The sequence below is a fragment of the Colobus angolensis genome, unplaced genomic scaffold (genome assembly GCF_000951035.1).
Source record: "Colobus angolensis palliatus isolate OR3802 unplaced genomic scaffold, Cang.pa_1.0 Scaffold5, whole genome shotgun sequence".
Classification (NCBI taxonomy): domain Eukaryota; kingdom Metazoa; phylum Chordata; class Mammalia; order Primates; family Cercopithecidae; genus Colobus; species Colobus angolensis.
Window position 1 is genome coordinate 3,137,820 of NW_012118487.1, and position 14,766 is coordinate 3,152,585.

At 46.9% G+C, this 14,766-nt stretch overlaps 1 protein-coding gene across 2 annotated transcripts in view; it reads left to right on the plus strand.

Annotated features, from left to right (window-relative positions):
- Positions 1-14,766, plus strand: part of IRF2 (interferon regulatory factor 2) — an 86,095-nt gene that overhangs the window by 31,265 nt on the left and 40,064 nt on the right. For both annotated transcript variants that reach the window (XM_011959552.1, XM_011959553.1), the window contains exon 2: positions 13,749-13,841. In XM_011959552.1, the coding sequence (XP_011814942.1) occupies positions 13,755-13,841 (87 nt within the window). In that variant the 5' untranslated portion in view covers positions 13,749-13,754. The remainder of the gene's footprint in view (positions 1-13,748; positions 13,842-14,766) is intronic.

Consider the following 14,766-nt stretch of genomic DNA (forward strand, 5'->3'; position numbering starts at 1 on the left):
GGTTGCAGTGAGCCGAGATCACGCCCCTGCACTCCAGCCTGGGCGACAGAGCCAGACTCCATCTTAAACAAAACAAAACAACACAACCTCCTCCGCACCAACACACACACACACAAAGTTATCTTCTGAAGACCAAGAGAGAAGTACTTGGTATCAAGTGGTAAAAAAACAAACAGGGCTGAGAGATTTAAGTAGGTTGGAGAAAGGAGTTTTGGGGCACAGGGGTTTTGTACTACTTAGAGGTCCTGATACTAAAAATGAGGTCATTTTTAGAGTGGGAAGCAAAATGGCCCCGTAACGAAGTGTTTGCTCTTCATATGCGCTGAAATGGCAGGAGGTGGAAACTGACAAATACTGAAGATGCTTATTAGTACTTCAGTGGTTTTCAGCACCTTAAGTAAATGCCCATGTGAAGTTAACATTAAGATAGTGGAGTGTTTGCCTTCTGTGGGACTTACTTGTGCTTCTGAAATAGTTCTTCAGGTTAATCAGTTATGGGCTGGGCAGGGCACACTTTCCTCCCCTTCTGCCTTCAAAAGACCCTGTAAGCACCCAGGTGACCCTGCTTTATGGCAGACGCAGCAACTAACATGAAACAACTGGAGAATACACCCAGGTGATGCAAAGCTAGGAAAAAGCCCATGTGGTTCTCTCTTGTTTTCTTAAAGACAGCGTGGAGGTGAAGGGGTGGAGAGAGGGTGAGTGTCTTTATTCTGGAGTATGGGAGTGTTTTCCTGGTCCGGACTACAAGAGGAAGGCCCGGGTTGGCCACAGGAAACGCAGCATGTGTTGTTGATGCCAACTCGCCAGGAAAGTATTGAACGGGGCAGGAAGTGTGACTTTAGAAGGGGCTGCCTAAAGGAGGCTGGGAAACTGCTTCCTGTGCACCAGGGCCAGCTCAGGGGCTGGAACGGTGTTTGCCAGGCTATGGGGATCTTGCGGCCCTGGCTGTGTCCCCTTCCACACAGGCTCCCAGTGCAGATGCCAGGTCAGACAGAGGTGTGGGGCCCTCTCTGCCTCTTGATGTGAACCCCGGTTTGGCCTGCCTGTGCGAGCCTCATATCCAAAGGCTAAGTAAGGGCCTAGGACTGCAGTTCAAATACGGGTTCTGCCACTCAGTAGCTCTGTGACCTTGGGAAGTTACTTAACCTTACGTGCCTCAGTTTCTTCATCTATAAAATGGGGACCACAGTGGTACCCACGTTCTTGGGACGCTGTGAATCAGGTGAGCTTATCCTCTTAACGTGCTTAGAATGTGCCTAACACTGTTAAGCGCTTAATACTTCTTAGCTATTGCTAATACCCTCATGGTGGAGGATATTGACAATATCCTGGCAAGTGGGACACTCTCTTCTGGCCAGACTTTGGGAGGCCAAGGCAGGTGGATCATCAGATCAGGAGTTCATTTCCAAGGGTTTGCAGGTCTAGACCTGGATCAGGCAGTTACTCACACAGAAGCTCCCTTGCTTACCAACAGGTGATGAAGTTTGCAAAGTGTGCATCAGGCTTTTTAAAACTAAGCTTTTCTCAAAACAAAGCAGTTTCAATGTCAGGAGCTCTACAGGGGTGTCACCAGCAGGTATTTTCTTTCCACCAGACACCTGACCACTCACTGTGATTTGGAAAGATTAGAACTGGCCTGGAAACTATGTTTCCATCTTTGATGACAAAGCTTTCCTCATTCATGCTAGCCACATTTCAGGTATTCAGGAGTCACCTTGTTGACTGCCCTGATACGTAACAAGTTAATTGTTGCCAAACGTCTACTGGATAGTGCTGGTCTACACTCATTGTGTGTTTGCTGGGTGCAGAGTACAAGGCCTGTTTAGGCCTAAGGAGCATTGGTCTCAGTGGATTAAAGCACATAACAATGAACCGGTGACTTTAGGGCAGTGTAAGATGCGTGTTAACTCACTGTTAGAGGCAGTGAGTTTTATGACTTCAAGGGAAGGGGGCACATATGTGTGTCTTGTGTTGGCCAGGCGATGTGGAAAAGATGACATTTGAACAATCTTTCAAGGTATGGCTGGACGTTTCCAGGCTGGGCCTTTCTCCTGAGCTCCAGCCTCGCACAGCTAATAGCGCAGCCACCACCTCTTTTTGGGTATCCCAAAGATCTCCAACTCAGTAGTCCCCAAACCACTCCCAGTATCTCTCCTCAAACATTCCGCATCCTCTGTTGCAGAGTGGCACTCCCACGCATTATAGTCTAAGAAAGGGAAAAAGGTCACACCCAGATGCGTGTGAAGAGGGAGGGGAGGCAGACATTCAGAAAGAAGAGCTTCGCAGATCTCTTTTCTCTGTGAAGCTGGAGGCAGGGAGGGATCTGAAATTGCACCTGTGGAAAATGGGAACAGCACCTGAGGAGAGGAAAGCAGAAAGATCTGCAGAGACTCTGAGAGCTCAGATGAGGCGATCAACTGTCCATCTGTTTTAAGGTTCTCCAGCCTGTCACAAATGTTTGCAGTGTGAGCAAACAAGACGGAGGCGTGAGGCCCGTTTGTGGTGGGAAAGTGGTCAGGCCACTTTGTGGGAAGCAGAATGGGGCCAGGGAATGGGCATTCTAGGGAGCAGGGCAGGAGGCTCTGGAGCTGGAATCCATGTTAACGTTGCTGCCCATGTTAATATATAGGCCTGCGTAGTCTTGTACTCTCATCCAGCAGACATGCAGTAAGTACAGGCCTCCACTGTGTGGCATGTGGAAGTGGATTGAAGGGAGGGTGGCCAGGACAGGGACGCTGCAGCAGCTCGGGGCAGAGCGGGGCAGCCCCTGAACAGGCTGCAGTGGGAGCATGGAAGGAGGCCATGGTGGATGGTCCAATGGATGGAGACTGCAGCCCTTGGTGGCTGACATGGCAATGGGTGGGAGGGCCAGGGAAGTGGCTGCTGAGCCAGGGAAAGTCAAGAGAGTGTCAGCAGAGAGGTCTAGCTGCTTTCCCATTCGTGTTCTTGCGCTGTGTTTCTTATATCTGCCTAGGGAACTGCCTTTGGAGAGTTTGTGGGGGCCTTTCTCAGAAAAGCACACATCTGGGCGAACGTAACACTTTGCATGTATTTTTTAAGGCATGATCTCTGGATGAAGATCTGCTGTTCTTGTTGGTCTGCATTGAGAACTGTTTTCTAGAGTGACCACTGGGTCGTCTGCAGAACCTAGAGCCAGTGATAGACGGGGGACTTTTGTGCACACACACATAGGGGCCCCAAGTCAGTTTGCTCGATTGTGGTTGTGATGCAGCCCACATTTCAGGTACCAGAGGAGTTTGTGGTCAGAGACAAGGTAAATTTTAGAAAGTAGCTATGGGAATAGCTTCCAAAAGGATATAGAAAACGCACCTAATAGGAAAATTGTGCATAGAATGGCAAATATCTATGCTCTGGATGATTTTCAGCCTGGAAAACTAGTTTTGTGGTATTTAAAAGCATTTTAGACTTTTAATTTCATATACATTTATATTTCATTAATGATGAAATCTGTTCACCACTGGCCTCCTGTTTTCCTATGACTCAGCTGGAGATGTTTATTAAACATCTGGAATCCGGAAGTCCATTGGGTTAATGGATACTAAATAACAGTGAATTGCTTATCAAAATTACTCTAGGATAATAAAAAAAATCCTGGTTCTTATTTCATTAGAGTGGGGCCAGGGACTTATTTGTCCCCCCCCCCCCTTTTTTTTTTTTTTTTTTTTTTTTTTTAAGTCTTAAGGTGATAGCATTGCAAGACAGTTTTGGGCTAGTGGTATGAACAGAACAGAAAAGCATAAAGGCGGGTTATGATGTATTTGGAGAGCAGTCCTGCCCCATCATTCATCCTGAGAAATCTACATAGTAGGAGAATTCATGGTTGAATTGCTTAAAACCTCCTGAGGGAGACTGGCTGGAGACTCTCATTCTTAAATGAATCTATGACTTTCTAAAGTTCAACAAAACTTATAAAATCAGTTTTGCGTTGGTGCAGATAATATGTATACTGAGAGGCATGCTTTTTTTCTGTATCTGGCCCTCCATCCAAACGTTAAGCGTCTTTCTGATTTCAGGACTGGCAATGGCTGACTTCAGCCTTCAGGGTCCCTATCAGAGTCTGGAGAGTGATTTGAAAGTCACAGGCAGAGCAGGATTAAGCATGGCCACATAGGAAGGTCTCAGGCCACCTCTCTAATATACAAGTCCTATTATCTTTGCTCTGAACATGCTATTTTCATGCCATGAAGTTCTCGTACGTCGTATTTCTACCTTTTAGCACTCATAGGGTCTGCTTCTCTTGTTTTCACATATCCTGTTTTCCTGCATTCTACTTCCCACAGCGTCCCCTCCCTGCCTGCGCCATCCACGTGCTTACACACACCTGCACACACACCCTCAGCAGGCAGTCCAGCCTGCTTCAATGTTTTTATACCCCTTTGACCCCAGGACCAGCATCATATAATGTGATGTGACATTAAATAGAAGCAAACGTTTCGTAAAACAATGCTTACTTCACTTTGTTTGGGGTGCTCCTTCATTTTCCATTCTCTTATATTGTAAATTAAAATTAAATTAAAAGTGCTGATCTTAATGCAATAAACGATCCCATGACCCTCTGATGGGTTGTTAGCAGAAACTTGCAAAGCACTGGTCTAGAGGTTTCTGGCATATTCTTTGAAGTCAGACGGATCTGGATTTGAATGTTTGCTTTACCACTTACTGGCTGTAAGTGGAGCTTTGTAAGTAGCTTCATTTCCTCATCTGTAGAATGGAGAGTAGCTACTCTGCCTTATGTAGCTTGTTGGAAGATGAAATGAAATAATGCATGAAAGGCATTTGGGCTGAGGGTCAGGCTCCTAGTAAGGGCTGGAATGGTATTAATGATGGGGATGACGATGATGATGTTCCATTTCTAACTCCAGCTTTCTCTCAATTTACATAACTTTCATGGAAATTCTTACTTTTGCTAAAAAAGCACACAGAAGTCATTGTGAGGAACCTGCAAGAGGAACTTGCATTTGGGAAAAGACTGTTGTGTGCCCAGGAAAAGTTACTACTAAACACTGCTGTTAGATTCCTATACGCGCGTCATCGCGTGTTTTTTTTTTTTTTTTTTTTTTTGTACATTTCCATAGCCATTGTCCTGACCTGGAGCAGTAGTTTCTAGCTCCCCTCCTTCCCTCCATTTGGCTCTGTATAGAGTGCTGGATGGCTCATGAAACTGAAGCATGGTTTTTCCCAAGTCATGCACTCAGAAGTTGTCAGCAGCCTGCGAAAACAGGCTCAGACTCTAGCTGGGCATCGGAGACCCTCCCGAGGTTCAAATCCTGGCTCCTAGTCTAGAGGCGTGGGTGTCTTGGACATTTTCTTTTCTTTCTTACTTCTTATTTTTTTGGGGGACTGCCTTTTTCATGATGCTTTTCCTCATCTCTAAAATGAGGATAATAGGCTGGGCACGGTAGCTTATGCCTTTAACCTTAGCACTTTGGGAGGTTGAAGTAGGAGGATCGCTTGAGGCCAGCAGTTCGAACCACCTCGGGCAACATAGGTAGTGAAACCCCTGTTTCTGCAAAAGTATTTTAAAAATTAGGCCAGGCGCAATGGCTCACGCCTTTAATCCCAGGACTTTGGGAGGCCAAGGCAGGTGGATCATCAGGTCAGGAGTTCAAAACCAGCCTCACGAACATGGTGAAAACCCGTCTCGACTAAAAATACAAAAACATTAGCCGGACGTGGTGGCGCGTGCCTGTAATCTCAGCTACTCAGGAGGCTGAGGCAGGAGAAGGGCTTGAACCCGGGAGGCAGAGGTTGCAGTGAGCCGAGATTGCACCACTATACTCTAGCCTGGGTGACAGAGCGAGACTCCGTCTCAAAACACAAAAACAAAAACAAAAAATTAGCTGGGCATGGTGGATGCACCTGTAGTCCTGGGTACTTGAGAGACTGAGGTGAGAGGATCTCTTGAGCCCAGGAAGTCAAGACTGCAGCGAGCCAGGATTGCACCACTACACTCTAGTGTGGGTGACAGAGTGAGACCCTGTCTCAAAAATAAAATGGAAAAATAAAATGGGGATACTAGTATTTAACTGGTTAGAGCAGTTATGAGAGTTAAAAATGATTGATGTGAAATACCCAGCACTTGCTTCTCACACACCAGTGACTCTTATGAAGACGCCCATGTTGGTTCATAAGACAGTTGCTCTGCTCACATCAGCGAACACATCTTCAGTCCGCTTTGGCCACCGATACTAACCTTTTACCTCCCCCGGCTTGCCTGCCACCTTCTCCCTGCCTAGACAGCACCTCCCCATCCATTAAGGTCTTCCTTTGTCATAAAGCTTTCCCTTACCATAAAGCTTTCTCTTACAAACCCATTTAACAATGATTTATGTATTCCTTATGAACTAACTAACTTAGTTGGCAATTAATAATACATTACCTTCTGATCTTTATTGCATAGTCTTTTATTATTATAATTATAGGATTATTAGTTAGCTTTATGTGATTTATCTCTCATATCCTTAGTTAACTTATTTGTTCCTTGAGGGTAGTGATCATGTCTTACCCATCTTTGAATCCCCCACAGCACTCAGCACAGTTCCTTGTGACAATGTGTGTTTAATGAATTTTTGCTGATCCACTGGTTGACTGGGTACCAAGAAAAGGCGTTCCATGGCCGGGCGCGGTGGCTCACGCCTGTAATCCCAGCACTTTGGGAGGCCAAAGTGGGCAGATCACGAGGTCAAGAGATTGAGATCATCCTGGCTAACATGGTGAAACTCCATCTCTACTAAAAATACAAAAATTAGCCAGGCGTGGTGGGGGGCGCCTGTAGTCCCAGCTACTCCGGAGGCTGAGGCAGGAGAATTGCTTGAACCCGGGAGGCAGAGGTTGCAGTGAGCTGAGATCGAGCCACTGCACTCCAGCCTGGCGACAGAGCGAGACTCTGTCTCAAAAAAAAAAAAAAAAAAAAAAAAAAAAAAAAAAAAAAAAGAGAAAAAGAAAAGCTCCAGAGATAATATGAATCCTAGGATAATGTTATGTTCCTCAAGATTTGATTTATATTTACTTTTGGTAGTTCCAGGTCATTTTCATTTGATCAAAGATTGAGATGATTTAAAACTGGGCTTCAGCCTTTGATATTAGTTTATTTCTACTTAGTTGTATTACTTACAAGGCTTGTGGGGGTGTTTCCAGGAACCCCTTTTCCTAGCTGGGTCCTGTCTTCGATTTTTGTCTCCTTAGTCACCTGAGTGTGTCAAACGCTCTGCTCAGTTTCAAAGCCCCGCAGCCTCCTCTTCAGAAATGAGCAGCTGTCCCTGCGCTAGGATGACAGCAGCCCTGAATGTCAGGTTCACCGTCCTGGGCTTCTTTTTCTCCCAGATTTTGCCCCCCTAATTTTTAACTACCTTGGTAGCTCTCTGATGCATGTACATGGATTTTAAAAATATATTTTGTCCATGTTTCTTAGTTATTCAGCCTGGGAGTCAGGTCTGAATTACCTATTGCACCATTACCAGAAGCACCACCCCCGTCTCAGCTAAGGAATTTGTTACCTTAAGTCCAGCAGGCACATTTAGAAGTCTCTGGAACAGAGAATTAACATGATTAAATGGTATTTTAGGAAGATGACTGTCAGTGGTATGCAAGACAGAGAGGAGTTTGGAAAGTCTCAGCAAGTAGAACAATTAAGAGGTCATCATAACTCAGTGCTTTCTGAAGTAAGATGAAGGCAGAGGTTAGAGTGGATAAGCCTGGGCTTTTCATGTTAGACAGGCCTGAATTTAAATGAGAGTCTTGGCTCTCCACTTACTAGCAGGTAGTAAAGGATGATAAAAGTCCCTACGTCCTAGTGTTGTAAGGGTTAAATGACAAAACTTGTAGAAAACACTAGGTTTTTTATTTTTTATTTTTAGAGAGGGAGGGGCTCTTTCTGCCACCCAGGCTGGAATGCGGTGGTGTGATCATGGCTCACCGCAGCCTCGAAATCCTGGGTTCCAGTGACTGTCCCACCTCAGACTCCCAAGTAGCTGAAACGACAGGAGTGTCCCACCACGTCTAGCAAGAAAACCCTAGTTTTAATGCCTAGCACATAGTTAAGTGCTCTGTAAATGGTCACCGTTGCTCTTACTATTCCAAGAACCAAAATCCAGTTATTTGGGTGAAAATTCAACCTTATTGTTGACAGCACCGATCATGGCCATAGTACTGTCAACTTCATGGAGGATCATTCGTGACTTCCGAATCACAATGAATAGCTTGCATGCCTTATATAGCAGGCTTGGCACCAGTGATATTCTCAGTACCCACCATGGGCTGAATTGACTTATGGCCAGATGCCACGGTTTTGAAACCAGTCCTAACCTCAAATCTCAAAGGTGTAATGATAGGTGATTTTACACAGTGCCTTTCGTCAGGCTCCAGGGTAGATGCTTCAACTCTTTTACTTACTTTGAAGTACAGGTTGCTCATATATTAGGTTTGTAGAACCATAAAATTTTAGCATTTTACTTCTAAAAACAATCTGATGTACAAGAAGAGAAGCTTACAAAAAAAAAATCAAATTATGATTCATCGTATCATGGATAACCCCAGGAATCATCTGTGTAAAACGTCCCACTTTTCTAGATGATCAAAGTGTGGACCAGAAAGATGGAGTGATTAATGCCCAGGGACACACACCAGAAATGGCAGAGTCAGGGCCGCGGCACAACTGCCCTGACTTCTGTGCATTTTGTTCTTAGACAAACACAGCCGCTCTGTGTCATCTCCACTGAGTTACCTGTCTGCTCTCACTCTGTTTGAGGTTCACATGGCCTGGCTGTTAGTGCCTGTGGGAGGCTTGCCTTACAGAAAGACCAGCACGTCACCCTGACTTTCAGTAATGGAAGCTACATGATACATACCGAGTAAGCATCTTGCTTTCCAGTCCTCAGTCCCCTGATCCTCTGTGCCTGTCATCTCAGTCTTTTAATCTCTGGAAGCATAATTAATCTATTTTTAGTGTCCAACTAAATGATCCGTTTCTGGTGCTAGGCTTGAGGTAGATTCTGCCTTTGCTGTTTTTCATGGAAGTAAAGATGTATGCTCCCCCTCTGCTAGTCTAGAGAAACTTACGTCAAATGGCAACCTTTATACCCTCTCGCGTGCCAAGCACACGGTAATGCACTACCTTCCTAGGGTGGGGGATGAGTCAGGGGAGAAAAAATCAAGTCACAAAGGAGAAGGGCCTTCATGTGACTGGGTGAGCTTTTCATTGCATCTCCTTGGAGATGTCCTAGCTACAAACAAACAAACACAAACAAAACCTGAAATAAGTATAGACCTTTTTAAGTTTTTTTTTTTTTTTACTCTGATAAAATACTTGTTTGATTTTTTGCCTTTTCTAAAAGTTACTTATAATTAATAACAGTCCTGATTTAAGATTATGAACTTTTCCAGTAAGCTTGAGGTTGGGCGGAGCTGCATCCTTACTAGACAGGCACACTGCATAAGTGAGGAGTGGACCCAGCTGGTGGATGACAAGCCTGGCACGCTGACCAGTGGAGGACTCTATCAGAATAGCCAAAATGACCACACGGCAGGAGCATGGGAGATCCAGGCCATTAAGCATGGAAAATAAGGGGACTCTGGAGCTTTCCTTTCAGAGTGTAACCCAAGGATCTAGGGGCTTGTCAGAGATGCAGACCACAGGGGTTGCCTAGAATCCACTGACTTGGGATTCCTGTGTGCATTCAAGTTGGTGAAGCGCTGATCTGGATTTGACAGTCAGCTCTTCCCTTTACTATTGGCCAAACTGACCCTATCATTCTTTTGCTAAAATCCTTCGGTTTCCTCTTCAGTCTTAGGTCATGGTCATGACCAAAATCCTAGGCATGGTCTTCTGGGTGAGCTGGGTCTGGGCCCTCCCTGCCACTGACTGCTGTCCACAGGGGCACCTTGCCTCAGGGCCTTTGCAGCTCTCCCTTCTCTGTTAGTTGCTCAGGGCTGCCATAACAGATGGTTTTCACACAACAGAAATGTATTCCGTCACAATTCTGGAGGCCGGAAGTCTCAGATCAAGGCATCAGTAGGGCCCTGCTCTGCCTCACGCCTCTCGGGGAGAATCCTTCCTTGCCCGTTCCAGCTTCCAGGCATGGCGGGCTGCAGCAGCCTCAGTGCAGTCTCTGCCTTTGGCTTCATGTGCCCATCCTCCCTGTGTCTGTGTCTTCAGGCGGCATTCTTCTGTGTATCCATGTCCACACTACCCTCTTCTTATGAGGACATCCGGTTCCTGCGAGCTACTGGTCACAGTATTTTGTCAGCTGATCATTGTATATAACCTTGTCTTACGTGTTTCTGTTTGAAGATACCCTCTGTAATATTTACTGTTGATTGATTAGCATTGAACTCACAGCACTACAATGCATGCCTGAGCAAAGCTTATCTAATATACGTATTTTCCCTGTAAGGCATATCATAGCCTTCTGGTTCTTAGGAACCCCGGAAGGCACTTCAGCACAATGCCTGGGGGCCATTTGAAACAACAAAGTCACCAACAAAAAGCACAAGGATGCAAAATGTCACTCTCCATAGCCTGTGAAAAGGATACTTGTTTGCCATAGGAGAGCAAGAGCAGGAAGGCAGAGTGTGGCCTTGTCCAGCCTCAGCTGGGAACACGTGCGTCAGACGACTTGAATTCAGCACACGTCCGCGAGTGACCACAAACGCACCAAGTATTGATTTGGGGGTTGCGGAGATGTTTTAGTGAGTAGGCAAATTCACAGATACAGAATCTGCGAACAGCGTGGATCGAATGTGTCTTCACACACAGGCTTTAGTTTTAAAGACAGAAAGCTGGGTTTGTTGTCTTGGTGCTTTGCTTTACCTGACAGTTGACTTTTCAACTACTGTTTCCATTTCAAACTGATCTTCATTGTCTTTCAGAGAGATTCTGTGTGAACTTTGAAAGCCATCACTAACAAGAGAACAGGAACCACCGTGGGCTGGTGGGGGCACCTGAGAGGAACCATACCATATGGCTTTTTGAACTATTTCAGATGGGACTTCCTCCCCCGCCCAACTGGGTTATTTGTGAGAAAGATAATGGAGGAAATATGATATTATTCTGAGTACTAGCTGGAAGCAGGGCCACTTCCACACTCTGCTCATGTTTCCATATTGCTAGGCTCAGGCTCAGCTGCAGTGCCAGGGCCCACACACAGCGCTTCTGCACATCAGGCTGTCAGGAGAACTGGCATCTGTTGCTCTCTCCTCATGACCACTGTACCTACCCCTATCCTGTAACTACTCTTCCCTCTACTTTCTTGACTGCTCTGGATTTAGTGGTCTCCAATCTGTGTCTTGAGGTCTTTTCCAGAGGGAGGATCAGGCTGGGCTGGCAGTCACCACCCTGGAGGGCAGAGCTCTTGCAGGGTGAGCCTCTGAGGGGTCGCCAGTGCACTCCTCTGTGCACAGCTTTCCCCAGCGCTCCCCAGACTTTTCTGAAACTCTTTATCTTCTTGTACCCAGGAGTCTTCGTGGAGCATGGTACCTCCCTTCTTTCCAGTGTCCTGTTAGATCGAGAGTTCCTAGACGATAGGGAATGTCGTCTTTCCCTGTTCCTGGAGCATCATTCTCAATACATGATCTTTGAATGAGTGAGTGAACAAATGAATGAATGGAACAAATGAATGAATGAGACCAAGAGCAGCAGTATCTGCAACTCCTTGCGGCCATTCCATGTCCTTGTGAAATATCTCTAAGGTTCCTGTTTGTGTCTCAAAGATTGGTGGCTGGAGCCTGCATATGAGTGGATGAGGCCAACCTCTGACGGCACTTCACCTAGGCTGTCAGAGCGATCTTCAGAGCTGGCCTGGGCCTTGTAGTGAGTGTTCCCTGTGTGGAAGGCAACATTTGGGCTTTGTAGGACTAGTGAAAGACCTAGAAGAGGGCAGAACATGGGAGCTCACATCTGTAATCTCAGCACTTTGGGAGGCCAAGGTGGGAGAATTGCTTGAGCCCAGGAGTTAAGACCCCATCTCTACAAAAATTTAAAAATAATTAGCTGGGCGTGGTGGCTCACACCTGTGGTCCCAGCTACTCGGGAGGCTGAGGTGGGAAAATTGCTTGAACCCAGGAGGTTGAGGCCGCAGTGAGCCGTGATCATGCCACTGCACTCCCATCCGGGTGACAGAGTGAGACCCAGCCTCCAGAACAAAAGAAGGTGATGCTCTTCCTATGTAGAACTTAAATTTGGTTAGGAAAAGAGAGTGGAGTATACACGGCTGAGAAGCGTATAGGTAAAGCAAGGGATAAGATGAAAGACTTCACTTAAAACAACTTCCCTAAAGCAATGTTTGATTTTTCAGAGGAGCAGTGTACGATTAGTGAGTATTGTAGAAGCTGGAGGCAGAGGGACTGCTTTAGGCGGGAGTGGTCTATGAAGCCCTTGTGGAGGAGGAGGCTGGGTCTTAGAGGGCGGATAAGGACCTGCAAGGCCAGGGAATGAAGAGCAGAGGGCATGGGATGAGCATGGAGCAGGAGGTGTCTGCAGCATTCAGTGGGCCTGACTGCGGGAGGCGTACAAGGAAGGAAAAGGCTGTGGACTCCTGCAGACCCAGTGAGGCCCTGGGGGGTCATGGGAGGATGCCTGTATCTCTGGCATGTTCAGGGCACAGGGAATAGAGGAGAGAGGAAGTTCGTGGCAAGCTGGAAAGGAGAGTAATTGAGACATCAGCCCACATGCCAATGAATAGAATTTTCCGAGCTCAGTTTTGGAGGAAATGAACCAAAGGAGGAAGGGACGCATCAGGATTGAGAAGAGGATTACAGTGTCACACTGTCTGTGAGGTCCTATAGAATGGAGGCTTGCACCAGAACCGTCTTCGCTTTTGGAACCCAGATTAGAAGTAAATGCAGGCATAGATAGGGTGAAGATGGGTGGGGGACAGTGTGGAAGGTACTTTGTTAGCGATTCCCCTCTGGATCTATTCCAATGGACAAGGGGAAGTCCATTTCAGAAAGGCATCTGGAAGCAGCGGGGGGCATTGTGTGGACCGGCGGAGGAATGGTGGTCAGACTAGGAAAATGATTTTCAAAGGGAAAGTAAGTTAAAGGAAAAGGGGGTGATGTCAGGTCAGAGGGGAGGCTGGCATTGAAGAAAGACACTTGGGTGAGAGATTGCACTCGGGTAAAAGCAAAAGCAAAGGAGATACCTGTGCAGGGTGCCAGGGGCTCTGGAAGTTAAGTCGGGAGGGACGGGTAGTTGGTGGAAAACTTTGGGAAAGCCAAATTAACTGATTCGAGCTTTAAATGTTAATATTGGGGGTTGAAAGCGTTTGTATAACCCAGATTCTCAAAAGGAATGGCTTGACTATCAGTGCTTTCCCACAACTGCTTTGCTCTGCCCACCCCTGGCTCTTGGAAGGATAATCCCCAAAGGTGTTGAGGCCTCCAAGCAACTGAAGCCTCAAAATACGGCCAGGGTAGTGGGGATAAAGCCCCCCTCTAGGCAGAGCCCCGGGGAGGAGTGCCGGTCCTCGTCTCCAATGTCCATAGGACTTCCCCGTGGAGGGCAGGCCTGGACCATCCTGCCTCCCCAGACAGCCTCCTGGCCAGCACGAGGGCTGGGCTTGCACAGGCGGCTCTAGGACACAGCCCCTGAGTACACCAACCCCCCAGTTCCCCAGTCCCCACCCCCAGGAAAGGAGAGAAGGAGAGGGTCAGGCGGGGTGCAGAACTCTGCAGCGCAGACACTACGTGGAGTGGCACCAACGCCTGACACTGTGTTTCTCTCCCGCAAGGGCACCATGCCGGTGGAAAGGATGCGCATGCGCCCGTGGCTGGAGGAGCAGATAAACTCCAACACGATCCCAGGGCTCAAGTGGCTTAACAAGGTGAGTGGATCAGAGTGGGTGTATGCGTGAGAGAGGTCCTGGCTGAAACACGCCCAAGCGGACTGCCGAAAGTAAAATTGTTTGTATTCAAAATCTTAGGCTCATTCATGACAAAAAACAGCCAACGTGAAATGATCATAAAACATCAAGTTACCATCTCAAAGGCTTTTTTTCTTTTAGAGACAGGGTCTCACTATATTGCCCATGCTGGAGTGCAGTGGTGCAATCGCGACTCACTGCAGCCTCGACCTCTTGGGTTGGAGTCATCCTCCCACCTCAGCCTCCAGAGTAGCTGGAACTACAGGTAAACGGCACCACACCTGGCTGATTTTTGTATTTTTTTTTTGTAGAGCTGAGGTCTCACCATGTTGCCCAGGATGGTCTTGAACTCCTGGGCTGAAGTGATCCTCCCACCTCAGCCTCCCAAAGCGTGGGGATTACAGGCATGAGCCACTGAACCCGGTCGCAAAAGGATTTGTATCCTCTCCGACTATAGCCTCAGCCTGGAGTCTCCAGTGCCTGCTCACCTTTGCCGTCTTGGCTGACTGCCTATGGAAGGCTCCTTGCTGTGTTGTTCTTTGAAGATTCTTACCCTCTTCCTTCTCCAAATTCCTGTTTTTGCTTCTCCTGGCCTTTTAGGACTAGAGGACATGGAAGCTCCAGGGTTTTATATTAGGAATGGAGCATTTCCTTTTCCATGTTCTCTATTTAAAGAAAGCTTGTTTTTGTCTTTAAGAAAAAGCCTTCTTTTTACCTCTTAATGAAGCCCTATCTGTGTGCCCACCTTTCCTAAGAAAGCAGCCAATCATTTACAACCTGCCCCTTCCATGCACGAACACTCCCTTCCTTTGTTAACCTAAAAACTCTTAATTTGGCCGGGCGTGGTGGCTCCACCCTGTAATCCCAGCACTTTGGGAGGCTGAGA